This window comes from Penicillium coprophilum (genome assembly GCF_028826855.1).
Source record: "Penicillium coprophilum strain IBT 35676 chromosome Unknown utg000002l_segment0_segment1, whole genome shotgun sequence".
In the NCBI taxonomy this organism is placed as follows: domain Eukaryota; kingdom Fungi; phylum Ascomycota; class Eurotiomycetes; order Eurotiales; family Aspergillaceae; genus Penicillium; species Penicillium coprophilum.
The window spans coordinates 1,251,419-1,277,763 of record NW_026622722.1 but is presented as its reverse complement, the minus strand read 5'-3'; the positions used below and the strand labels follow the sequence as shown (position 1 = coordinate 1,277,763).

The following is a 26,345-nucleotide window of genomic DNA, read 5'->3' as shown; positions in this document are numbered from 1 at the left end:
TAGACCTGTTTAGGCTACAAGGGATCCTCCTATAGCAACCACTATATACGATATTAAACTCACCTTTTTTAGTTTGGTATCGCTGCCCCAGTGGATAGTGTTAAATTATTGGCTTCAAATCTTCTCTTGCCCCTAGGTCTTTCTCCTTGTTTTTCTGTCCTGCGGGTTTAGAGGCTAATTATGTAACTAGTTAAGTACATTGCTTTGCCTGGAAGATGCAGCATTTTGCCTAGGAGCCACCCATTTTCCCTGTGTCCCTTGTACCATCATTTTGTTCTAACCCTTTGGTATCGAAAGATAGAAGCAAGGAAAGTTAATTTGTTCGGGAGCAAAAGGCTGATCATCAATATATATAATATTTGCTTCAACGCAGTCCAAAACACACATTGGCAGAAGAGCAGGAGTACTTTAGCATATATATATAGCTTTACTGTCATTACTCGCAAAGGTTTCTATGAAGTTTGTATGATAGTTCAACCTTAAAGACTGTGCCTATACCAATCAAAAGAGAATCCAATTTGCTCAGGCTCGCCTGAAGAAAGCGCGTGAAGAAGAGCACGTTTCTCCAGGTCCTGACAAAATTCCTTTTTCGAAAAAAAGTCCTCTTCCATGCAATTTTGATCCACATCACGATTGTCGTCACTGGCTCGCCCGGCGATTGTTGCTTCGCCGTGGACACTCTGTAATAACGTTTCCTTCTTTCCGTTTTCGTTACTTTCCATCGTATCGGTTCTTTCGTTCAAAAGTGTTTTCGTGTGTGTGGCTAATTCTGAGACTGTGACATATTTGTTATGCCAACATTTGTCGATGATATTATCAATCAGGGGATTGCCATCCAATTTCGGAAATTCCATATTCTGTAGTAGATCCACGACCTTAGGACCATGGTCGTAAGGATCCTCGGTAAGACAGCGATCTCCATAAACCTCAAAGCCGTAGTTCATCTAATAGTATAAGGAACCGAGCGCAAACTGTTCTGTTCGAGGGCCAAGAAAACCAAAAGTTCCACATTCCCCTTGGTCTGACTCATTATTGTTAAGTATTCGGCCATACGGAGCCATACAAGCTTCGTAATTTGTGCCAATTTTCGCCGTACAATCGAAATCGGATAGCTTTAGTCTGTTGCGATCAAGTAGAATATTTTCAGGTCGTAAATCACCATGAGCGAGTTTGATAGATTCTAAGAAAGCGACGGCTTGAGCGAGATCGTTCATCCATTCTTTTCGTAGGAGTAGAGGTTCCAACTTTTCTACTGTAGTAACCACCATAGTTTGCTGGTCCCGAGTATGATTCTTTTGTATCCTAGAAGAAAGCGATATATCTAGGAGGTAAATTAGTAGATGACCCTTAACTGCCAATAGGGGCCGTACCTCTCATATACTCGAGGAAAATACCACTGCTAGAAAAGAGAAAACATTGCACAATAGAGGGACAAGGCGGATTTTGCGAGAATACTTGATATATCTCGAGCTCTTTTTGGAATTGTTCCCTCGCGAATTCCCCAGACTTGGGGACTTTGACCACGATGCGAGGGTGGACCTCGTAAACAAAAGAGATGCCTCCGCCCCAGATCCAGTGGACATTAGGAAACTGGCGTTGGATATCCATGGTTGAAGGTTGACGTGAGATGGAGAAGCGGGATTTAAGGAGAAAGGGTAGGAGCAGGGTCTTTATCCCTGCACCCCAAGAATCTCCTAACTTAGTTATACTCTGTAGATTCGGACAGTTTATATCACGTGACGAGGACTCAGTACCCAGCAGAATTATTCTGCCATTTCTCAGCGATCATTTTTCACCGCATTGAAACCCTATGGATTTGGACCTCATGTAGGAACAAGGTCACGTGACATACACCCCAGCCTTTGTGATATGGGTTGCTTCGCTTCGCTCCGCAATCATTCAAATCCATACATAACAGACTACCAAATTTGACTCCACCTTTCTCTACTTGATTCTAAAGCACTTTAAGCATCGACAGATAGAATCGAGCGACATGCAATGTGTTCTAGATTCATATGTTTGGCTTGATACTCCACAATCTTAGAATGACCAGTTGAATGTCTTGAAAGTGTCCTTACTGCAGTTTCAGCAGATTCCAGACGAAGGCTGATGACAAACACTCCTATCGGAGACTTCATTCGATACTCTCGCACTGGGCCAGGGTGATGCTCTATTCTTTGCGACAGGTGCGTCACTAAACATGGGATTAGAGCGAGCTATACATCTGCAAGGACCGGGGGACCGCCAAAGAGCTTTGAGTAGATCTCAGTCAGGACGCGAACATCAGCACGAAGAGCTGGCGAGTTGTTCCCGTAGCGAATCAAAAAGCGAATCGTGCGTTTGAAGAGGCGATCAAGGGTCGAGCGTTCTATGAGCTCGGAGAAACCAGCGTTGTAGGTTGCGGCGAGGGCAAGCATGTTGTCAAATTGCCTACAAGATTAAATGTCAATGTGGGATCCAAGAGGCTGAAATAAAAGGTAATTAAGAAGCAGCGCTTACGCATGAGCTGTGCCAAACATGTTTGGTACCACGAGTCTCTCTTTGATGCCGTCAAGCGCTATGGTGTTCTGAATGGCGCTTCTCACGCAGATTTGGCATGCGACACGCAGCTTTTTGGGTAGGTCATGGAAGCTAATAGCAGGCGAGGTTCGTCCTTTTGGGCAGAACAAGGAGGGGTTGCAGGGCGCGGGGCCCATACCATTAATCATGCGCTCTATGTAGGCAATACCGCCATGTGGCTGCGTCTGTGAGGCAGAGCTGGACCTCGAGGAATTTCCCGCACAGGCGCAAGTACCGGAGTGTCCGTAGTGCAGGACATAGTACAGCAATGGTCGGTAGATGATATAGCGTGTGCGGTAATAGGTGGCACGCATGCGAGCGGCGTTGATTTCATTAGCGGGCTCCTCAGTATCGCACCAAAGTATGCTTTTCGGCAGGGACCTACGCCAGAGGTCGAGATTCAAGCTCTGGGCTTCCTGCACGATGGATAACCAAAATGTTCGGCCTTGCTTTTCGACTTTGCGTAGATCCGATGGCACCTGATTGAGGGTTTTGTGGAGGTGGATTTGAGAGTAGTAGAATAATATCATCATCGTGCTCGAAGGGGTATTGGCTTTGGAGCCAAGGGTGGTGTATTGAAAGGTGCCTTTTGGTAAAGGGACCCGGCTCTCGTATCGTGAGATGCCGCTTGCAGGGACGTTGAGTTCCATGAGGAGATCACTTTCTAATTGTAAACAACTCCAGTAGGCAAAGTCGCAGAGGTTTTTCCCGTAATCTTCGAATTCCTCGTAAAGTGGCATTTGTACAAGCAGCTGGCACGCCCGGGCTGCCCGACTGATCCATCCATGACTTTCGAAGGGATGTGTTAATTGACCAGCATAAAGACCAGCCAGTAAACAAGCTTGGATATAGTCAAGCTTCACGTCATCTTGAAGCTGGCTTAGGGTTGTTGCAGCGTACTCATATAGAGCCAAACCGGGAATAGGTGACTGGTTCCTGAGGTATCAGCAGTTATCTCGGCTAGCGGTGATCGTTTTTCTGTGCAGGGTTTCCTAACCTTGGGCTCAGTAGTCGATGATGGGAATGAATGGTTGGAGGCTTGGAGCGGCACAGAAGTGTGTGGCAGCCGACAATTAACGGTTGGATCTATGACAGAACCAAGAAGAGGGAGTTTACTTTCACAGATAGCCCCGAGTGCGAATATAAGCAAGATAATCACATTGTCGATGTTTTGTTCGACGGGTCGTCCGGGCGACGCAAAGGCTACGTCGAAAGGCCATCTGAGAGCCCCTGGATTGTTATGGGAGCTGGCTTCTGGTGACGGCAATGCAATTCGATCGCAGTGGCATTTGATGAAGCCCTCTATTTTCCGATCTAGCTCTTGCTGGTCCAGGAAAGGATGGAGCTTGTACATGCGGTCGAGATAACTCTGATAGTACCGCCGCGCAGTTTCCCCAAACAATTTCAAAAGAACACATTGGTGGATTTCCATGTCTGGGTTGTGGGCGAAAGCCCTGCTTTGATCTATCCACGGTGCGTTTGGGCTAGGCCTGCTCCCGTTACAGCTACCGCCGTCGTTTATCAGGGATGATCTTGGTAGGTTGGTGTCATCTGCCGTGTATGAAGGTATATCACTCGGTCGATTCACGCTGGTAAGCCCCCGCTCCTCCTCTAACCTCATTATATAGTCCTGGTCATAATCATGTGCGTGAACAAGTGTCTTGACAGAGGGCCACAACAGCAAGTTGTGGGCCACTTCGGTGTATCCTGGAAAGAGAACGGTCAGCTGATCTCGATATTTCTGACAATAGTTTCAAAGTCTCACATACCCCGATTGACATTTATTAGATAACTGTCTATGGAGGGGAGTGTTGGCGCCGGTAAGATATTGGGTCGCGCAGATGATACATCTGAAATTCGACTGGTGTTCAGAGTCCTTGCCCCAATGTACTCTGCGTTTGTTTGGGATGACGACAGGGTCAGATCCGGGATATCTTCTGTCTCTAGACTTGCTGTGGTCTCGGCCAGAAGTGGGTTGATGCATTTTCGGCCAGTGAGACTCCGGAAGTGCCGTGTAAGATTTGATTTGCGACCATAGTGCCTACCACATCCCCAGTACTCGCCATTCTTCAGTGGACCTCGGCATCTCCACGGCTTTTCACCGCTGTGAAGCTGTTGATGCGTTTTGCGGTCATGATCTCTTGTGAAGGATTTCCCACATACTCCGCAAAGGAATGGCCGCTCATTCGTATGAGTGCGTAAATGATTTCGGAGGGTAAAGGATCTAGTATACTTTCGCGGGCACAAAGGGCAATGGAAGCTGGCAAGATGAGGCTGCATTTTTGAGGTGATAGCTAGATCTTTTTGGGGTTCATAGGAAAGCGTCTGTTTCTCCACGATCTCGTTCACGGGCATTATTTCGTGCTTTCCAGAGTGACAGGTGCCAAAGATGTGGAGATGTAAAGGAATGGTGATCACCAGAGATGAGAGGTTCAAATAGTCTTAAAATTATAGAATTTTCCGAGTTGCACAGACTCAAGCCCCTGAGAGAACCACCTTACTGCAGCAGTTTCCTGGCTCCAATGATATAAGATGACGACTAGGCGCACATAAATGGACATCTGCACAGGCTCAAACTCGGTGAGCGATCCCCGTACCATGGGCCAATAGGAGGACAAGCACCCCGGACCGTCTACAGTCCACCCCCCCAATTCTCGCATCTCGGCATTGGCGCAGTCTCATAGGCTCACCTCGCGTTGGCACAGGCTCCTTCTGCACTGGCACAGGCTATTTTTCTATACTCCAGCTCAATCATGGCGCCCCTTCTTTTATCTTTCTTGGAACGGGCTAAGTAGGATTGTTTGCTGCAAATATTTACAGTATGTGACCAGTCCGATGGGCATTGGTTCCTTCCTCTTCCTGTCCACAGACCTACAGACTGAGCCTGTGCATCGTGAACTGCGGCTCACTCTGCCTGAAACCATTTTCCCAGATTGTTTATGAATCAGTTTCTAGCTTCGGATCGTCAGTATAATTGGTCATCTTGTACTCTGAGGCAATAACATTCGCTTAATAAGTTACTCCGTGACTCCTGAAGCAGTATGCACTGGCTCCAAAAGCTATCCGGCGAATGACTTTTGTCTTGATTATCTGAGAAAGCTGAGGTATTTCTACCAAGCCACGTCGCCTATCTCTGAAGAAAAATGTATCATACACCGAGGATTTTGAAAGCTCCTCGAGAATACGGATCCATAAGTTGAATAAACAAAAACCCATGACTCCGGAACTCATCTGCTCGATCGTCTTTGGAATGGCAGCAACGATACTTGCCTCCATCGGACTTATCCAGAATTACTTTCGGCAGCCAAGCCGAGGTAAGTTTGCCTGCCTTTTTCCTCCCAGATCTCAAGTCTAATGATCGAGGTAGACATTGATCTTGAAGACGACAGCTCTCCACCTATTCAGATAGGATTTGTCGGATCAATCAACATCTACGGATGAAATACCTGACAGACCTAAGATACTGCTCGGACGACAGTGGAAGAAAGCTCGAGTGTCCTGTCTGTGCTGCAATTTTACCTCCATCAAAACAATGCTATATGTGATACAGAGTATTCGATACCTATCGAGTTTACAATGAAGTGAGGTCGATCCAACGAGAGATTGGGTGTAATCTCTTTCAATGAGAGAACTCAGAATGGAGGCTCTGCCATTCTCAGTCGCAAAGCTTGATGTAAACATACATGCGCAAATAAAAGCATTTCCTACAAATTCCAAAGACCGACTTGATATTAATGCGTACAGCAGCCTGGCTAGGGCTATACAAGCAAAGGGAGCTCACCGCCAGATGCACCCCAATCATATTTGCACCCAGAGCTTCTAGCAAAACCTCCTTTGAAACACCGATTCCTAGGACACCCTTCCGCCTTGAACCATGACCGAGCTTGGTGAACTTAAGCCGACAGAAATCATCTTCAGAGCGAAGCTGTTCGCCTCTGGATTCTCAGATTCATTTCTCGTCAATGTTGGCGAACAGACATGTATCATGAAGGTGGTACAGTAGGTCAGGCAGATAAAAGGGCCCTGTCTATGACGTTTCGCTAATCTGAGAAGCATCATAGAAGAGGCCCATGAGAATACTATGAACCTGAGAATCGCGATTGAATATTCACGTACCTCAAACCACTGCCTACATTCGACTGAAGGACCAAGGGCTCTGTGATCGCGAAATTGTTCCCAACTTTCTCGGTTCTATGAGTAAGTTTGACCCCACTCTATGCCAGCCTCATCTGCAAATGTTTCTCCAGGATGAATACCCACCAAGCGTTATATTCTTGGAGTATATCGCCGGCCTAGAGATGCTCACACTGGATAATTACGCAGCACAGCGGATGAATAGTGTTGACGACATTCCACGAATCCATAAAGTGCTACCGCTACACAAAGACACAAAATCAAGGAACATAATGATCGTCAAGGGTACCCCAGAGAGAGTCGTTTGGATAGACTTTGATCAAGCGGACACGTGCAACAAAAACCAGGTCACCGTCGAACAAGAAGAAAGAATTGAGGTGGAGGAACTAATAGTAGGTGGACTCGGAGAAAACCTAGTGAGTGCATCTGCCACCAAAGATCATTTTAGTCAAGACGGGCTTTCTAGACGTCATCAAAAGGAGGAAGCCCGATGATATATATATCTTTCACTGTACCTGATGATATATATTCCTCAAATTGATATGATCACGGGTTCCCAAGGCTTAATATCAAAATGGGCCAATACGTATCTCATTAGAATCAAGTATAGGCTTGAGAGCGTAGTATGTCCTTATGATTACATCCAATGGGGTAATAAACAACGCTTCAATTATTGATATTTGTTTATGTGAGCCGACCAACCTTCCGAGAATTGGAGATAACTACAGTCTAGTTCTTTGCAATCCATACACAGCTCCGTACTCCTTCCTATGTTTGCTTACTGCGGAGTTACATTTCTGATATTGTGATTGCCTCATATGGTGTTGATGCAGGGCCCTTGTAAGGTTATATAGATCAAATTTTGGACCTTATCGGCCCAGCGCCACATACGTTGGATATTTATAACTGCACGTGTGGCTGACTGGTATCCACTCAATCGAATCACGTGAAATACTTTAGGGACTGTTCACATTATAGAAGTAGGAGTAATGGTTACATCTTTTTCAGGACCCTGTTGAATAACCTTGAAACAAGAGCGCCTTGAATGATTTGCTAGGTAAATGGTGTAGGCCTTGGCGAAGCAAATGACACGCATCATCAATACACCACTTGGTCTATGCTTCTGCTCTAGCTGATTATTCTGCCATGTTACACCGCCTATGCCCGTGTTTCGACCACCTAGGGATCATCATCAGTCAACAACAGACTTAACTCGGAATAAATTGACCCAATCTGTTGACCGAGAGGTCCTTTACACCCAGACCACATCAAACCCTCCACCTTGCAAATTATGGAACAAGGACAAGGAGGCCAAGGCGAGCTCAACTGGCGCCTCAGCGCGCACCCGATCACGCTACTTGTCTTCTTGGGCATTCGGATCGGTTCGTATTCACTTACCCCGAGTAACAGCGCCAACAATCACCTTACTAACGGGATTACTAGGCGCGCTACTGATGTATCTATTTGGTGTACTCTTCATCGATGACTTGTACGGACCCTGCGCTGAACTACCCGCTTGTCAACTCGCGACGCTAACGTATATCTAGCATCCTCGTTTTTATTTTCACCCTTCTCCTCCTCTCTGCGGATTTCTACTACCTCAAAAACATTGCGGGACGCCGGCTGGTCGGCCTACGTTGGTGGAACGAGGTTGACACCTCGACCGGCGACTCGCAGTGGGTCTTCGAATCATCCGACCCCAACGTTCGCACTGTGACCGCCACGGACAAGCGGTTCTTCTGGCTGAGCTTGTATGTCACACCTGCTCTGTGGGTGGGCCTTGCCATATTGGCCATTGTGAGACTTGTCGGTGTGATTTGGCTTAGTCTGATCGGTAAGTTACTTCCAAAATACCTTTTGAGATATGCTGGCACTAGGTATTGACTTTGGTTTAGTTATTGCGCTCATCTTGACTATCACAAATACCATGGCCTTCTCTCGCTGTGATAAGTTTGGCCAGGCCTCCACATATGCTAACTCGGCTTTGGGTGGTGGTATTGTGAACAACATCGCTGGTGGCCTGCTGGGCAGGCTATTCCGGTAATGGTAGACAGGTCAATGTCTGTCTTACCGTTAGTGGCCCTATACCGTGAGATTTCTTGCATGTGCTCTGTATTTCTAGCGGAATATTTGACCACTTACCATTCAAATGCATGCAATTTCTTTCGAAAATATGAAATATTATCTAAAGTTCTAATGTCATTGAGTACCCAGTCCACGGGTCTAGTGTAAGCTGCTTTAGAGATGAAGCCATTGCCTGAGGCAGGTCAACACATCGCTCCTTCCTCAAACAGGTAGTTTCCACACCAGCGTCACCTACCGATAATATTTGTTTTCCTTCTCGTTCCTCTTCCTCTTCTTTTCCTTCCCTCCCCTCTGCGTTCCCAGCGTCATCAATTTCGCGCGTCCACTACGCATCGACAAACAACCCGGTAAGTGTTACTCTTGGCGTTGACCTTGCACCATCTCTCGATGGCAGCGCCTGGGAGAGTGATCTATGTGAAAAGATCATGTTTCGATTTTCCTGGATGATCTTGTTCATTTGCATCTTCTACCTTCTCTCAACCTCCCTCGCCCTCGTCCCCACTCATGTTTTTAAAACTTGCGGGCTTCCATCCCTTCCCAAAACGGAGAGATTCTTCCATAATACAAAGAGTGTAGTGGTGTCTCTGGCTAACACGCATTTTTGAGAAGTCAGCCATAATGGCGACCAATATCCATGGAGCCCGAGATGATGGCTTCACCTGCGAACAGTGCGTTCTCTCCTCCAAAATCCTAGCTTTCCCAGCCCAGGAACTTCCCCTCAAAACTTCAATCACTCACAAACTCAAGGTGCGGTGAATCTGGCCACATGACTCGTCAGTGCCCGAATGTCTCGGTTCCTCTGAGACCCAGAAACAGCAATGCCGAGTAAGTTGTCACTGCTTTTCCCATCTCAATTTGTACCAGTTCATATCATTTAACCAGTCAAATATAGCGATGCCCATGGAAACTACAACGGCGGCAGTGGCGGTGGATATGGTGAATACGTCGGTGGTGGTGACCGCGCTTGCTACAACTGTGGCCAGGATGGGTAAGTCGCTGACCTCTATGTGCTTTTTTAATTATACTGACAACAATGCAGCCATAGCAAAGCTGATTGTCCCGAGCCTCGCAAAGGGGGTGGGGCATGCTTCAACTGTGGCCAGGAAGGGTGAGTGTCGGATATATTCGAGTCTGTTGCGGCGCTTATAGTTCTTTTGGACAGTCACTCCAAGGCCGAATGCACCGAGCCTCGCAAGATGGGTGCTTGCTTCAACTGTGGTGAAGAAGGGTGAGTTATTGTTGAAAATCTTGTGTGCTACGGCATTAATTGTTCTTTTGAAACAGTCACTCCAAGGCCGATTGCCCCAAGCCCCGCGTGTTCAAGGGTACCTGCCGTATCTGCGAAAAGGAAGGTCACCCAGCTGCTGATTGTCCCGAGAGACCCCCTGATGTTTGCAAGAACTGCCAGGCTCAAGGCCACAAGACAATGGAGTGCAAGGAGAATCGCAAGTTCGACCTCAACCTCGTTGCTGACATGCTTCCCCACGAAGGTTGGGCCGCAATGAAGAAAGCTAGTGATGAAAGAGATCTTGATGATTTCCGCGAGGTATCAGGAGTCCATACGTATCTTGAAAAGTTTGAGCTTTAGCTGACCTAATTTCAGGCACTCAAAATCTACAGCAAGGCAGTTCCCCACGCCACCTGGGCTGATATCGAGAAGAAGATGCGGGAGGATGAGTTCAACATCTACATCATTGCTATGGTAATCAATCATTGTCGTTTTGATACTCAGGGATAACGCTCATGAATGAATTTTTAAATGCAGGACTCTGAAGTTGACGACGTGATGAGCCTTATTGATCTCCAGGGCGTACTTGATCGTCAGTACGTGATTGGATTTTTTTAGCCCCAAGGCGTCGCGTGGCCACCTCCGAGACCGATGGCCTGCGGATGTCGAGGAGAACCTCGAACGCATGAACAACGCTGGTATTCCCTATGAGCGCAAAGTCCCCAAGTGTCTGAACTGCGGAGGTTAGTGTTTACTTTGACTACAGATCTCTCATACTGTTACTAAATCATTTAATCTAGCAATGGGACATATCTCGCGCAGTTGCAAGGAGGAGCGCGCGGAGGGCAACGACCGTGTTGAAATCAAGTGCTCAAACTGTGATGAGGTTGGACACCGTGTACGCGATTGCAGACGACAGCGCAAGCACAAGCATGCTTGCCGTAACTGCGGGTAGGTGGTTGTGATGGAGACAAGAAACTGGTTGATGCTGACTTCTGTGAAGATCTCTTGAGCATATTGCTTCTGATTGCACCGAACCCCGATCTGCGGATGGCGTTGAATGCCGCAAATGCAACGAAAGTATGACATGACCTTGAACAAAATGATTCATATATTTCATGATGCTAACATATCTGTTGAAGCGGGCCATTTCGCCAAAGATTGCCCCAATATTGCTGATCGTGGCCCTCGCACCTGCCGCAATTGTGGGTATGTTGAAACATCATAACCAGGAGCCCTAGAATTGTCGCTGGTTCTAACATCAATGCAGATCTGAAGACCACATCGCTCGCGATTGTGATCAGCCTCGTGATGTTTCCACTGTCACTTGCCGCAACTGCGAGAAGAGTGAGTGTGATGCATGCCCTGAAAATTATTACTTCCTTCGGCGATGAACAGAACTGACAGCCATTCTAGCCGGACATTACTCTCGTGACTGTGATCAGCCCAAGGACTGGTCGAAAGTTCAGTGCAGGAACTGTGGAGAAAGTGAGTTTGTCATTCACGCGTTCCAGATACTTGGGTTAGTCCGCTAACAATCCTTTAGTGGGTCACACCGTAGTCCGTTGCCGTAAGCCCAAGCAGGAGGAGCCTCAAGACGAACCCGCTTATTCTCCCGGCTCTCCCAAGCGCGAAGAAACCGATTTGCTGAGCCCGGGGGCTAGCGAGGAACCGTTCCAATACAAGCGCCACGACGATGACGACTTGTGGTAAACACTACATTGCAATAGGGAAAATGGGTGGCTGGTATTCCGATTCTCCCCCATTTATGATCGGCTTTGTGCGAGACTTAGGTCTTGACTGTCGCTGGGATGCCTCACGGTGGCCCAGGATGGACAAGAACCTGATGTCACCTAAGGGGTCTATCCTTGCTCGTGGTTCCCGATTTTTCTTTTTTCCAAACCTTGCGATATGTTTGATGTTAGCCAGTGATTTTACCTAGGAGTTTTACAATGATTGCTGACCGGCCGATGGTCTCACAAGGAGGGCATTTGTTGAGCACTTTGACGTTCTGTTGAGACTTGATTTTGATGCACCTCTGGATGGGCTTGAGGATGGAGGGTCTGGGCAGGAGGCTCTGATCTGGGGAGATTTCTGACGTTCATTGTTATCTGGCTGGCAAGCTCAATTTTCAATGAAACATCGATTTAGTTCAATCTTGGCCTATAGTAGACTGGAGTCGTTGTACTGTCGAAGTCGGTGGATGACGGTGCCAAGTCTGAACTGAACTCTAACAAATTAGAAAGCGCGATGATTCCGACTTTCATCGGCATTGCTTAGTTCGATCTGATCCAATTTGCCGGCTCGAGCAAGCCGGTTTTGTGACCAGTTGAAGTGTCGTATGGCCTGATTTTCCCGATGTCATCAAACCAAGCACTCCGGTGTCGATCATATCGATTTTCTTACTAGCATGGTCAGGGACGTGAGTCTTAGTATATTACCATGTCATTACCGGGTTGTACTGTGGGCCGAATTCGGGATTCCGTGCCCTAACTGGCCCTTTTCACTTGGAGTGGCCCGACACTTTATGGTCATTGGAAGTCCAGACTAATGGACACTCGATAGTGCAGGATATTAAACCGGACTCAAATCTTCACGGGCATAGAAGCCAAATGGGGAATGCACTTGCGAGGCTCTGTCAAAATAATTGCAAGGGTCCCATAGCCATGGAATTATTGCATTGAACAATATGTTGTACAGAGTTATCATTGACACTTTGATATGCAAACTGCATGATTAGGTAGCATTCCAGTGCAGAGCGGTTGATACATCACTGGGGTATCCGAATCGGGCATCCCGTCGGGTACCCCGTGCTTCGGCCTGCGCCGACCTGCCGATTTTGTCCAAGACCCATTCCCACTGAAATCCAGTTCGGCTAATTGACTCGGTCCCTCTTTTGGACGCTAGATCAAATGTGATGTCATTTAGTCTACTCCGTAATGGCTTCGGCTATAGCCGGTTTGACCGGCAAGTTGTCGGGGTCAGATTCCATCCCCGTGCGGCTTATACGGATGGTTCCTATACCCCTTGTTCATATCCCTGCCAAGTATGCTTGGCAAATCAACGGTGAAGGAACGATCAGAATTACAGGTTTAAAGGAGCAATTATAGTCTGAATATGCTGTCTATTTAGGTAGGGATAGTCCTTTTCAGCGAAGATCGGCAGAGAAAAAAAAAACGGGGGAAGTCCGGGGGAAAATGGAGACCCAAGGGCAGAAAAATCTCCAGGTTTTTCGTAATCCACCCTGAGGTCGGGACCAATTCCACCCCCACTGGACTCCATACAACATCCAAGTACCTTGAACCACGTGAGACATTGTATACCGTGCAGCTGTCATGCATTTCATAACCAGATGAGACATCGATGCTTTCGAATTGATTCCATTACAGTACGGTACAATACCGTGGATCCCGACTTGGCCATGCGAGGGCCCCTCGCATGGCCAGCACGCGCCTCATACATGCCGATTTGCCCGGGTTCCGTCGAAAACCTGGAGGAATACCGACGATCACCGTGTCTCGGCCACGGGGTACAGTGGCTCGTCCCTCCCGATTGGGCCATGGTATACATCACCAATGCAACCTTGCTGATGTTTCTCATTGGCCTGGGCCTTGCGAGATTCTGATTTGCACTTCGAAATCTAATGCCAGATGTGGATACCACCTCCTTGTTTGATTCTGGAGTTCATAAAACCTGGACTTCCCCGGACTTGAATGTTGAGTCGGATCTCTTTTTTTCTCTGCTGAATATTCTGCCGATTTCAAATACCTCTTCCGGTCCTGGCAAATAGTCGGACTCTCTTTCCTTTAGGGCTTGACTGTATACTACCTGTTCTCCGGCAATCTATACAACACTCGCCATTATGAAACCATACTTCGGCCTTCGGGGCACGAACCTCAATATCATGATCGGTGTTATTGCCGGTCTTGATTTCTTGTATGTTGGTCTTTGGCAATGCCTACTCTTGGAAGTACCCAGCGCTAATGTGAAATCGCACAGATTATTCGGATATGACCAGTATGTTTTCGCGCCTATACATAAGTGCGCTAGTGTATTTTTCTTGCTAACATCAACAGGGGTGTTATGGGAGGTCTATTGACATTGCACTCATTCGTTACGGTCTTCCCCGAAATCGACACCGTTAACGCAAGTGGCAACTCGACTACACAGGGTATGCATTTCCATGACAGCCTTCTACTCGTATACTAACTTTTTAGGAATCACTATTGCTTCTTATAACTTGGGATGTTTCTGTGGCGCAATCTTCTGTATCTGGGTTGGAAACTACCTGGGTCGTCGCAAGACGATTTTCGCCGGCTCTATCATCATGGTGATTGGGGCTTCGCTACAGGCCTCTGCGTTCTCCCTGCCGCATCTCATTGTCGGCCGTATTATCACTGGCGTTGGCAACGGCATGAATACCTCTACCGTCCCTACATGGCAGTCTGGTACGTACTTAGCTCTATTGGAGTGGAGTTGCAATGCTAATATTACTTAGAATGCTCCAAGTCCCACCACCGTGGAAAACTTGTCATGCTAGAGGGCTCCTTGATTGCTGCTGGCATCACAATTAGTTACTGGCTTGATCTTGGCTTCTCCTTCCTGGACCCTAGCTCTGTTTCCTGGCGCTTCCCAATCGCCTTCCAAAACGTCTTTGCACTGGTCATCTTACTCTTCGTGCTGCCACTGCCAGAATCACCTCGCTGGCTGATCCTCAAGGGCCGTGAGCAGGAAGCCTTGGATGTTCTCGCTGCTATCCTCGACTTGGATGAGAACGACCCCTACGTCCACTCGGAATTTGCCGCTATCAAGGATGCAGTCCTGGCCGCCTCGAGTGTCAGCTTCCGTGACTTGCTCACTATGGATGAGAACCGTCACTTCCACCGTGTTGTCCTTGCCTACGTCAACCAGATGTTCCAGCAGATTTCTGGTATTAACCTGATCACCTACTACGCTGCTACCATTTATGAGAAGTCTATTGGTATGGATGGCCTGACATCGCGCATTCTAGCTGCCTGCAATGGCACTGAATATTTCTTGGCATCTTTGATTCCCATTTTCATCATTGAGAAAGTGGGCCGACGAATGCTGATGTTGATCGGTGCCGCTGGCATGTCGATTTCAATGGCTGTTTTGGCCATCGCGACAAGCTTTGAGGGCCAGAGCAAGGCTGGTGTTGCTGCTGCTGTATTCTTGTTTGTTTTCAACACATTCTTTGCCTTTGGCTGGCTGGGAATGACCTGGCTGTATCCTGCTGAAATTGTAAGGCTTTCGTCTCTTTTTTTTCCTTTTTTTTTTTTTTTTTTTGGCAACCAAAACTAACAATGGGATAGGTGCCTCTACGAATCCGTGCTCCTGCCAACGCACTCGCAACCTCGGGTAACTGGATCTTCAACTTCATGGTTGTCATGGTCACGCCTGTTGCATTCGACACAATCAAATACAAGACATATATCATCTTTGCTGTCATGTGAGTATACTCTATGCGAATTGGTTTTGATGCACGACTAACCCTGTTTCCAACAGTAATGCATTCATCTTCCCCGTTGTCTACTTCTTCTACCCTGAAACTGCCTATCGATCCCTGGAGGAGATGGACACAATCTTCCACAAGACAACTAGCATCTTCGATGTCGTTTCGGTCGCCCGCAACGAGCCTCACCGCTACGGTAAGAAGGGCGAGCTTCTCATCAACTACGAGGAGACCGATGAGCACCTGCGCCGTGCTAGCTATATCTCAGAGAAGAAGGTCAAGCTGGCCAATGAGATGGGCGATATGGAGACTGGAAAGGGTACACACATTGAGCACCGCAAGGACAGCTCATCTGATAGTGCCTAGTTAAGCCTTTTGAAAAGGTCTATTTTCATTTCATTTCAATAAACAGTTTCCTGACATTGATTAACGTCTCACTATCTATCTCCAATGCTGAATGGATATTTCATGAATTATGATGGCATACAGTCATTAAGTATTGCATATTATAAAAACATCGTATATGTCAAAGGGATCAACGACAAAATTCAGCCACAAATGGCCTCCTTCAACCAAATCACAACCTGCCCTAGCTGTTCACAATCCAAAGGCCAAGCCGCCAACCACAGCAACCAAGACAGCAGCCAGGATGCCAGTCCCACTAACTCCCACACTCACCGCAACACCAACGCCTGGCTCCGATGCAGTTCCCCCAAGGCTTGGGCCAGTCGCATCATCTGTCGAATCCGACGCAGCCCGAGCAGTAGCACTCGTTGCGGACAAGGTGACAGGCTCCGACGAGCTCTTAAGAGAAGTCGCCGAGTAAGGAGGGAAGTAAGTGTAACTAGACGACCTTTCCTCAAGCGAAGACGTCGCCACAGCACTGTCCGTCGCATAAACAGACCAGACAGTGCGAGTACTGGTCCTAGTAGAAGTAACCGTCTGAACAGTGTATGGAGCAAAAGAAGTCCAGTAGTAGTACCAGTAAGTCCTATAAAACCATCAGCAAACCCAATCACTAACTCAACCATCCATAGAACATACCAGTAGATAGTCGTATAGTAATAATCCCAATCAACCCGAACATAAGTCGTAGTCGTCTCCCTCTGTGTTGTCGTCGTCGAGGACGTAACATCCGCCGTAACAGTCCCCCCAGACCCAATCCCATCATCAGATCCAACCCCGGCATTCTCCCCAGCACATCCAAGCACCGAACTGCAACAGACCCTCTCCCCTTTCCAGATCCGACACTTCTTCCCAACACGACAATAATACCCACCAGAGCAGCACTCCCCGCCTAGCGGCGCACACCCGTCTGTCCCGTCACAGCATTTATATCCAATGGGACATGTTCCACCGCCTGTGCAGCATGTATCGCCTATCGTCGCGCAGTACCCATTCCCGCAGCACTTCTTGCCGAGTTTGCAGCAGCGGCTTGAGTCGTATTCGCATTCGGTGTATCCAATTCCGCATGTTAGCTCGCGCGTGTTGAGACTTGCGTTATCGCTGAATAGGGCGAATGCATCGTCTGTGTTCAGGCGGGAGACATTGGCGAAGAGTTGGGGTTCTTCTTGGGTTGTTGTGCTGGTTGCCGTGTTTGCGAGGAGGGATAGGGCTAGGGCTGTGAGGGAGGGAATTGGGGCGAGCATTTTGGTGGGACTCCGTATAGAGTGTGGATATGGGAGGTTGAATGACACGCTCGTTACTCGCTTTGGAAACCACCGTTGGATTTTGGGCGCAACTGGGAATTTAAGTCGCCGTTCCCCCCGGGAAATTGCTACTCCTCACTCCGTACATCGATGAGGCTCGGTGAAAGGTCGATATGTGCCAAGATTAACTTTTAAGGTTGCTGCTCGTATTCGCGTGCCTCTGAAGGACAGGTTTCCTGCGGTGGCTGGAGTGTTGTTTTGTAAATACGAGGTGGTGTCTCTTGGCGCGGACTCGAGCCGCTTTTTGGGATTGATATACGGGGTGCTCGCTGTATGCGACCAAGTAGAGGAAAGTGAAAATTACGCTAGACCTTGGGCATTGGTGCTAGGCGGATTTCTCGTTGAAAATGCAGGTGTGAAGGGTCTGGAGATGTTCTTGGCTTTAGGGCTTAGCGACCCCTCGTGATAGGGGTCTACTTTATTTGGTTAGACTTGGATGCGCATTTCTTTGTCAAGAATCAGACCCTGTATATTCCGGTGGATCAAGTAAAATCAGTTCGTTCAGTTCCGAAGTCTCCTTTTGTGGCAGAGTTTGGGCTCTTTCATTGGAGGTTGATGTTGTGAAGACAAGTACGGAGTACACAGAGTTATCTCCCGAAAATCATTTTCTTCATGTTCATATGACTACTTAACCCATATTGTCTTTGAGTATACATAGTTAGTATGAAACATTGAAGCACATGTAGTATTGGAGTACACGGTGAGGCTCTGTTGTAAAGCAATAGTATCCAAACTTCCCGGCTTTCCGTGCTAGATCATGCACGCCATCTTTGTATTTTCCGGCGGAGGCTCTGTTGGGGCTTTGATTCATATTCCAGGGGTATTTCTTTTTTTTTGCTTTTGACTTGTAAGTAGATCGAATCTCGAGCAAACCACGGTGGGAGGATTCCGGGCGATATCTCAAGAGTTGGTATCTTTAGAAATCACCTTCTTTCTCAGGTTCTTATTGCTGGGTAGCTCCTGCTTGTCTTCGACGCCTTTCTTCTTTCCGAAGTTGTCCTCTGGGGTGGGTTCCTGCTGCTCATTGGTATTTCTGTTTTTTCCCGAATCATCCTTCATAGGTAGATCTTGCTGGTCGTCGGCGTTCTGCTTTTTTTCTCTCTGCAACAGCATGCTTCTTTGCTTTCCAGGCCTTCAGAGCTGCGGCTCTCTCAGCAACATAAAAACTCTCCTCCGTCTCAGAGCTCGAATTATCTGAGCTTGAGGCATTGCACTTGGTAGAATACTTGTCCATATCCAAAATCGAGTTAGTCTTGTTGGTCTCCTGGGACTTTTGATGCATGACCCGATGATTGGTAGACTTTTTGGTGGCAGAAGAATCTTTAGCTGTCCTTCTTGTCTTTCTTCTCTCTTGAGTAACGTATGGACACTCGATCGGAGGTTTCCAGTTTCTCTCATCCATCATATCGATTCTTGTTTTGCCCTGGAGAGCCGTCTCAGCACTGCCTAGCTCCGGGGAATTTGGCGGAACTGGCAAATTCAAGAAGTAGTACTTTTGGCCAGTACTTGTGGTCCAACTTCCTCTGTTTCCGTTGCACTTTCGGTATGGAAGTAGGAAAAGGCTCGACTTTTCGTGATCTTCGGGGAGTTCCGGACGCTTGAAGTTTCTCTCGTCCGCCACATCAATTCTTGCTTTGTCCTTGGGATTTATCTCAGTACTTTCTCTGTCTGGAGAATTTGGTGGGACAGTCAAATGTTCCAAATAGTATTTTGTGCCGGTAGTGTAGGTTTCACTTCCGCCTTCAACCTGACCAGTATTCCCATTAGGAAACTCGACTGTGCTCGACTTGTCTTGATTCTCGGGAGTCTGCACATCGAGGTTTACCCGTTTGACAGGCTCAACATCTTCTTCTGACTTGGAGCCATTCTGGATTGGGAGTTCTTTGCGCACGCTCTCATGAGGGCGGACGGATGAAAGGTCAGGAGATCGGTCAGTCTGGGAACCTTTCACAAGATTTTTCCATGTGGCAGTAACTAAGGAAATGATTGAGTGGCCTGGAGGCTTTTTGTGTCGGGGGTGGGTCACTATTAGTTTGCGCAGTCTGCTAGCTGGGCGCATAGAGCAAACGACACGACGCTTATCAGCTCGGGACTTGTTCACAGTTCCGGTTGTGTTTGAAGACATTGTAAGTGGATAAAACTGTCAAGGTTGGATAGGGGAGGTTGTGTTCGCGGACGACTAGATGACCACTGTAGGAGTTCTCAATACAGCAATGTGGATGTGGCCGGGGACCGCAGCCTGGGTGGTTGTTGGGAGCAGACGGGTGGCGTGGTGAAAAGTGCCTGAGACAAGCTCACAGACAAAACTGATGGGTGGTGGGGAGTAATGAGTATTGACACGGTTTTGGATCAAGAGACCAAGGAGGCAAAGGTCCTTGTAGAGAAGACAAGCAGACGCGCAGAGGTGACGGTGGAGAATGTGTCAATGTGGTGGGCGGGACTGTTCCAGGTAAAAAAGATGAAAGAGTGACAAGAAATAAGACTGCTGGATTTGAGACTTAAAGACATGCGTTTGCAGGAGACAACATCTCAGCTTTCATGTGAAAGATGAGAGGGAAGAGTAAACGAATAAGGTGAAGTGTAGGAAACCAAACAACGGGCGTTGCTATCTAATCTGGTAACCACACAGCTGTTGTCCTATGGATAAATACAACATATATACCTTTCTTCCTAGTATTTTGCGTGTGTCTTGCCTTGGGATATCAGATATACCACTCATAGCCTTCTTTAGGCCTCAAGTTTCGAAGATATGCACACTTTTCTAGTAAAGCATATTGTTAGTTATCATTATAGACAATCTTCACCCAAGCCCAACCCCTGTGTAAACTGCTCATGGAAATCTTCTTCAGAAGTCTCTTGAGGCTTCACCTTTTGACATGTGCTTCGAGCCCTAACATTACCCAATTGGGATAATTGATAGAGCACGTGATAGCCCCGAGACCGGCAAGCAAGAATGGCGATGATAATGAGAATACATAAAAAAGATAAGTTGACATTTAAGCATTGCAATTGAAGAACAGTTCTGAGTCATTTCTTGGCAAGGTTTTTCGACTTGAATATGACATATGGGATGGTCCAATGGTATGTCTCCAGCATTACGATAGGTTCTCACAGCTCGTAGCTCTCCAGAGGACCATATCTAAAGCAGCGGTATACCTATCAAAGCAATATACGGAAGACCCATAAGGGGTAAGGATAGCCTCGGGAAAAAAGGATTAAGGTTATTCTCGGTGAAGAGCTCGTTGGGGGAAAAAAGACCGAAGGATTTTCGCTCATTTCAACCTCAACCTCAACAGGAGATTCTCACTGGAGCTTATGAGTCACGCCATTTATATAAGAATCCTATCTATCGGGGACTTTTGAGGATTTTGGTGGTTTTTAAGGGTTTTTTAAGGGTTTTTCTCCGCCAAGATCCACCCCTCTTTATTCTTTATCAGATCCGAAAACGGATTCTTCCTTTTCTTCGGGCATCAACGGGCGAACACTGAGGTATGTTCCCTCGGCAAAGATTTTAGCGTCAAACCCGAGATATACATGAATTCCACTAACTCAGAGTCCACAGAATTGGCACAGTTTCTAGCCAGCTTTGATACAGTCAGTTGACTGTTCGCCCGAAAAGAGGCAAAAGAATATCTATACACATATAATCAAAGATGTCTGAACATCAAAATGCCTCTGTCGGTATTGACAAGCACCCTGGCTCCGAGGATATTTCCGAGCAACCAGAGGCGGCTCAAAGCCAAACATCCGCGGACGAAGTCGAAGAGGACCACAGCGTGGCCAATATCGAACGAATCTACAGGTGAATCGCATCTCCACAAAATTTCTAAATCACCGTCAGCAATTCCATGTCAGGATCTAACATCCAATCACAGAAAACTGGACCGTCGCATCATCTCCGCATTCTGGGTCCTCTACTTCCTCTGTTCAGCTATCCGCTCGAACGTAGGCCTAGCACAGACAATGAACACGGATAACGGCCACGATCTCGCAAGTGTGCTCCATATATCCCGGCACCAGATCTCAACGGGTCTTGCCCTCTTTTACGTCTGCTACGTGATCTTCGATCTCCCCTCAAACCTAATCATGACCCGATTAAGCCCCCACGTCTGGATGAGCCGCATCGTGATCAGCGTAGGCCTAATCGGAAGCTGTCTCGCCGCGATGAAGGCAGCATGGAGCTTCTAGTACGCAGTCTTCCATCCTCATCTCTATCCGTATCTGTATCTAACAACCCCAGTCTCCTCCGCCTCCTCCTCGGCATCGTCACAGCAGGCATGTGGCCCGGCATGACATACTATCTAACCCTCTTCTACCCACCATCCCGTATCGGCAAACGCATCGGCCAATACTTCACAGCCTCCCAGGTCTCCGCCGCAGTTGTCGGTCTCGTCTCCGCCGGCTTCCAAAAGATGGACGGCGCCCAAGGCCTCGTCGGCTTCCAATGGATGTTCCTAATCTACGGTGTCGTCACAGTAGCCCTGGGCTTCGCCTTGCTATGGTGGCTACCAGACAGACCCACGCCACCAGGCGAACCCGCGCCGAAACGCTCTTGGTTGATGCGCTGGGTGCCTGCCACCTCGCCCGCGTTGAAGGGAGCCGATGCCGTTGTGCACTATCATGATCTGAAGCGTGTCTATCACTCGTCTGCGTGGACACTGCGGGATCTTCTCGCGGTGTTTCTAGATTGGAGAATGTATCCGTTGTTGGTTATGTATTTTGGTGTTGTGGGTGTTGGTATTGGTGTTCAGTTGTATGCGAACTTGATCATCAAAGCTATTGATCCGACTTTGAGTGATGTTTCTTTGAGTTTATTGACGGCTCCGATTTGGATTGTATGTTTCCCCCCTTTTCTATCTTTTCCTATTCATCTTCCAGCTCTGGTTTCATCCGCTAACCCATACCCACAGATGGATCTAATCGCCATCCTCCTCGTAACACCCCTCTCAGACCGCTTCCATCGCCACCGCGCAATCTTCTTCTCAATCCCCGTCCTCCTCCAAATCCTCGGCCTCCTTCTAACAAGCTACGCCGGCACAGACGCAAACCCCTGGCCCCGCTACGGCGGACTCCTAATCGTTGGATTCGGACTCGGCCCAACAGTCCCGATAACAATGACCTGGACGACGGAGGTATTCCAGCCTCGACACGGCGAGCTGGGGGTAGCTGCTGCGTCGGCTGTTGTCTCCGGACTCGGTAATCTGGGCAGTATCCTTACGACGTATGCTCTGTATTCAGGATGGCAGAGTGACTACGAGGCGCCGGGTCGCCAAAAGTATCGAAAGAGTAACCTTGTCATGATAGGGATTCTGGCGGGAAGTATTCTCTCTGCTGCGCTAATGGAGCTAATGTTGCGATTTGTTGATGGGCGGTATCGGGGGGGATGATGAGGCGGTTGATGGGGCTGCGAGACGGGAGGTGCGTCAGCGTGGGTTGCATGGATTGGGGGCTGGTGTTACACGTTGGTTGAAGCGTGGGAAGTTGATTTCTGCGTAGACTTGTGTGGCTGTGTGCGATGGTAAAAGTATTGCTACATTTTCTCTAATCTTGCTGTTTGTGTTGTTGGGACTTTTTTAGAACCATAGAAGGAATGAATACGATCTATTCTTGAACGTGGCTTTGGGGGAAATATCCTGCTTGGAGGCAAAACTAGTCAAATAGATCAAGTGTTCTAAATCCATGCTACTTGAAAGGTCGCGGTCGGCTATTTGATATTGTCATACACTCCCCCTACAAAGGGGAAGATGCCAGAATGTCATACTAGATTGAGTTCAAGATCCTTGTTTCACGATCTAAGATGCCCAACCTAGATAAGACCAATGACCAGAAGAGTACTTCGAGAAGTACAAGAGCTGAATTGTTGAGCAATGTTGGCCCAAATATGTGATTACTCCAGGAAGTTGAGGGTCAGTGCAAATTGGAACTTGGTATTAATTGTCGATTCTCCAGAGGAATGATATCAAAATGATATCTCTCGATAAACGATGGTGTGGTTTTCCATCCATGAATATTCTATGCTATTGTACGTATCACATTACCCAACAAGGGGTAGTCGAGAGAAACAGAAAAAGAAAAAAAAAAAAGTGCGGCTGGTGCAACGAGGGAGGGCCAGCATGAACGCAATAAGCGGACACTGGTACTGGGAGAAAGAAAGGATAGAACACGAGAAGAAAGACAGGAAGAGGAAGAGAGAAAAGGCAGATCACAGAGCATCTATAGGGGCTCCCTCACGCAGTCAGGCCGCTCTGGTCCGACTCCCAGGTTGACGCCGAGGGTATCGGAGCGCTAAGACCAAATGATTCCTATCCATCTAGAGGCCACCACACATAGTCTCAACGATGATACCAGTGATCTGGTAGGGATCAGCGTTCGATGCGGGGCGACGATCCTCAAAGTAACCCTTGCCGTCCTTAGCGCACTGGCGGGGAATACGGATGGAGCCACCACGGTCGGCAACACCGTAAGAGAACTTGTCGATGTTACCAGTCTCGTGGCGACCGGTGAGACGCTCCTCGTTACCCTCACCGTAGACGGCGATGTGCTCAACGTGGCGGGCCTCGAACTTCTTCATGGTGGCCTCGATAACCTTCATACCACCCTCGGCACGAGTGGCGTTGGTGGAAACGTTGGAGTGAAGACCGGCACCGTTCCACTCACCCTTGATGGGCTTGGGCTCGAAGGAGATGCGGACACCGAACTCCTCAGCGACACGGTGGAGAAGGAAACGGGACATCCAGAGGTGATCACCCACTGAAGAATGGTTAGTATTTGAAATAGACCGATTGAGGGGGTTTATAAAACTTACTATCGATACCGGCGCAGGGGCCGACCTGGTACTCCCACTGGGAAGGCATGACCTCGGCGTTGATGCCGGAGATGTTGATACCAGCGTACAGGCAGGCACGGTAGTGAGCCTCGACGATATCACGGCAGTAGACCTTGCCGGTACCGACACCGCAGTAGTAGGGACCCTGGGCACCGGGGAAACCGCCACGGGGCCAGCCGTAAGGCCAGCCATCAGTACCGAGAAGAGTGTACTCCTGCTCCAGACCGAACCAGAAGCCCTCGCTGGCGTTGGTCTCCATCAGACGGTTGGCTTCGTGACGGTAGTTGAACTTGTTGGGGCTTCCATCGGCATCCCAGGTCTCGCAGAGAACGAGGATGTTGTCACCTTGACGGAAGGGATCGGGGTAGTAAGCGACGGGACGAAGGTAGACATCGGAGTTGTCACCAGGGGCCTGGTTGGTGGAGGAACCGTCAAAGTTCCATTCGGGCAGCTCATCGACACTTGTGACGGGCTTGGACAGAGTCTGTGAACAATTCCGGTTAGTCAAATTGTTCCCAAGGAGCGCTATCTCACGTGACGGCGGGTGGCTGCGTTTCATGATCAATCCAGGATCCCCGTGCACAGGGCTTATCGAGGCCCGAGAGAGGATCCCAGATAAGAACATGCAGCAACCACCGAATCCACAGTGTAGTCCCACAGATAAAAATTTGGAAATCAGAGATGAGTCATACCTTTGTCTTAGAGCGAGTGCCACCGTTGGCATCAATCCAAACGTATTCAGCCTGGACGCGACCACGCTGGTCAAGGTTCATGTACTTCATGAGCTGTTTCCCATGTCAAGTCAGTATATGTCATTCCTCTCTGGCTCTAAGGCCATTGTGGAAATCCAAATCAAAGAATCAAACGCACATTCCCCGTGTTGGAGACGACAGTTGCAGATTCAGACGCCTGTAGAGAGAATTAAGTCAGAACTTTGGTTCCACACAGAAAGAAAAAAAAAAGACTGATGACTCTTACCATAATGAATATGGGTATATGTGTGTTTAGAGAAATTTCAAGCAAGCAATTAAGCAACGACTTTTGGATAGAGGAGTCCCGAAGGATATCAACGTAGAAAAGCAAATAAAATATGGATGAGAAAATCCAAAGGAAGAGAGATGAGTTTTAAAGATGTGGAGGGGCAAGGGAGGGATGATAACCTTTGGAAAAAAAAGAATTTAAATTTAGTCACTGACTTTCTCGTTTGGGATTTTTCTTTTTTTTTTCCTTTTCGGGGGAAAAATCAGGAAGGCGCGGCTCAGCCACTCCCTAAAAGGGTTAAGCGTGGTATTGTAATGGTAAAGCTGGAGCCCAATACAGGGTACCGAGAAAGTACCTCATACATTTTACGCGTAGTCGGCAAATCATCTCCTGAAACCGGTCGTTGGGGGAACAGAAAGGGAAAAAAAAAACCCTCACTCTATTTTTGTAAATCTCTCCTATTATTTTCAATATAACACTTCTAAAATGCCTCAATATCAAAATAGAACATCGACTATGTACTAGATCAAATGGACCTTTTTTTTTTCTTTCATAGCCGAGAGGAACGCGTTAGCCTGTGAGATTGAAGTTTCAACTTTCAACCGGATTCAACGCCACTCTTTTACTAACTTCCACCGGGTGTCATCATCGTCGCATCATCCACACCCTTGGCCGGTCCTCGCCGAGAGATCTGCTCGGATGTCCTGTACTTTGATTTGTTATATTCGAATCTAGATGCGAACTAGCACTATTGTGTACAATGTTGTCCGCTTCCTCTCCGTACTCCGGGCATAGCTCTTCTCCAGGTTTTCACCTCCGCATCAAGGATGTCGACAAAACAGCTCCCGCCACCCGAACCAGTCAGATTTTCATGCTGACTGGCGATAACCCTAACTAGCGCCCAATCAGCGGTCTGGCCTGGTAATATAATTCGATGAATTGCAATAACATGTGCAATCCTCCGTCTCCCGTTGGACCGATAAGATCTATAGGACAAGGTGCTTGACAGGGGATGTTGGATGTAGAGCCGAACATAGCGCATGGCCTTCCCAGATCTGGAATCCTTATCCTGCGGCATTGTCTCCGAGCTATAGCTCCTCCACGTCTTATCCGGCCTCCATGTTGTATCCGGGCTCGTTCACATCTTATCCCAGGCTCCTCCACGTCTTCTCCGGGCTCCGGAGGTCCTCCACATCTTATCCGGGTTATCACGAGATACATATCTTCCCATTCCTATCCGGAGTGGGAAGTTCAATATATGGAAATATTCATCTATAACCCCAAGATAGCCGATACGTTGGTCATGCTTCTTAGCAACCGACGCCAGGACCCCTGGACCGAGCGCATATC

General features: G+C 48.0%; 10 protein-coding genes across 10 annotated transcripts; 4 read left to right on the top strand and 6 right to left on the bottom strand.

Annotated features, from left to right (window-relative positions):
• Positions 1-479: 479 nt before the first annotated feature.
• On the bottom strand, positions 480-944 carry N7500_002523 (uncharacterized protein; the record flags this gene model as incomplete). Its single annotated transcript, XM_056673669.1, has 1 exon — positions 480-944. The coding sequence occupies one exon, from the start codon at positions 942-944 to the stop codon at positions 480-482; it is 465 nt and encodes a 154-aa protein (XP_056534194.1).
• On the bottom strand, positions 945-1,608 carry N7500_002522 (uncharacterized protein; the record flags this gene model as incomplete). Its single annotated transcript, XM_056673668.1, is given in 2 exon segments — positions 945-1,351; positions 1,371-1,608. The coding sequence occupies 2 exon segments, from the start codon at positions 1,606-1,608 to the stop codon at positions 945-947; spliced, it is 645 nt and encodes a 214-aa protein (XP_056534193.1).
• Positions 1,609-2,216: 608 nt separating this feature from the next.
• N7500_002521 (fungal specific transcription factor domain-containing protein) lies at positions 2,217-4,745 on the bottom strand (the record flags this gene model as incomplete). Its single annotated transcript, XM_056673667.1, has 5 exons — positions 2,217-2,430; positions 2,500-3,488; positions 3,557-4,266; positions 4,329-4,663; positions 4,723-4,745. The coding sequence occupies 5 exons, from the start codon at positions 4,743-4,745 to the stop codon at positions 2,217-2,219; spliced, it is 2,271 nt and encodes a 756-aa protein (XP_056534192.1).
• A 3,229-nt stretch (positions 4,746-7,974) lies between these two features.
• On the top strand, positions 7,975-8,737 carry N7500_002520 (DUF846 domain-containing protein; the record flags this gene model as incomplete). The annotated part of the gene is made up of 4 exons (XM_056673666.1): positions 7,975-8,075; positions 8,137-8,182; positions 8,241-8,527; positions 8,589-8,737. The coding sequence occupies exons 1-4, from the start codon at positions 7,985-7,987 to the stop codon at positions 8,735-8,737; spliced, it is 573 nt and encodes a 190-aa protein (XP_056534191.1). The 5' UTR covers positions 7,975-7,984.
• Positions 8,738-9,396: 659 nt separating this feature from the next.
• Positions 9,397-11,719, top strand: N7500_002519 (uncharacterized protein; the record flags this gene model as incomplete). The annotated part of the gene is made up of 15 exons (XM_056673665.1): positions 9,397-9,446; positions 9,526-9,603; positions 9,671-9,766; positions 9,818-9,886; positions 9,941-10,006; positions 10,063-10,324; positions 10,382-10,480; positions 10,544-10,602; positions 10,625-10,749; positions 10,807-10,957; positions 11,010-11,086; positions 11,149-11,215; positions 11,277-11,353; positions 11,423-11,494; positions 11,553-11,719. The coding sequence occupies 15 exons, from the start codon at positions 9,397-9,399 to the stop codon at positions 11,717-11,719; spliced, it is 1,515 nt and encodes a 504-aa protein (XP_056534190.1).
• A 2,149-nt stretch (positions 11,720-13,868) lies between these two features.
• Positions 13,869-15,845, top strand: N7500_002518 (sugar porter family MFS transporter; the record flags this gene model as incomplete). Its single annotated transcript, XM_056673664.1, has 7 exons — positions 13,869-13,942; positions 14,006-14,023; positions 14,083-14,177; positions 14,224-14,454; positions 14,505-15,268; positions 15,340-15,476; positions 15,533-15,845. The coding sequence occupies 7 exons, from the start codon at positions 13,869-13,871 to the stop codon at positions 15,843-15,845; spliced, it is 1,632 nt and encodes a 543-aa protein (XP_056534189.1).
• A 231-nt stretch (positions 15,846-16,076) lies between these two features.
• Positions 16,077-17,128, bottom strand: N7500_002517 (uncharacterized protein; the record flags this gene model as incomplete). The annotated part of the gene is made up of 2 exons (XM_056673663.1): positions 16,077-16,470; positions 16,524-17,128. The coding sequence occupies 2 exons, from the start codon at positions 17,126-17,128 to the stop codon at positions 16,077-16,079; spliced, it is 999 nt and encodes a 332-aa protein (XP_056534188.1).
• A 1,108-nt stretch (positions 17,129-18,236) lies between these two features.
• N7500_002516 (uncharacterized protein) lies at positions 18,237-19,313 on the bottom strand (the record flags this gene model as incomplete). The annotated part of the gene is made up of 1 exon (XM_056673662.1): positions 18,237-19,313. The coding sequence occupies one exon, from the start codon at positions 19,311-19,313 to the stop codon at positions 18,237-18,239; it is 1,077 nt and encodes a 358-aa protein (XP_056534187.1).
• Positions 19,314-20,841: 1,528 nt separating this feature from the next.
• Positions 20,842-22,575, top strand: N7500_002515 (putative MFS transporter; the record flags this gene model as incomplete). Its single annotated transcript, XM_056673661.1, has 4 exons — positions 20,842-20,990; positions 21,064-21,375; positions 21,429-22,023; positions 22,099-22,575. The coding sequence occupies 4 exons, from the start codon at positions 20,842-20,844 to the stop codon at positions 22,573-22,575; spliced, it is 1,533 nt and encodes a 510-aa protein (XP_056534186.1).
• A 923-nt stretch (positions 22,576-23,498) lies between these two features.
• On the bottom strand, positions 23,499-24,995 carry glnA (glutamate--ammonia ligase; the record flags this gene model as incomplete). The annotated part of the gene is made up of 5 exons (XM_056673660.1): positions 23,499-23,938; positions 23,994-24,498; positions 24,707-24,799; positions 24,885-24,923; positions 24,993-24,995. 5 exons carry the CDS (start codon positions 24,993-24,995, stop codon positions 23,499-23,501), a joined length of 1,080 nt encoding a protein of 359 aa, XP_056534185.1.
• Positions 24,996-26,345: the final 1,350 nt, after the last annotated feature.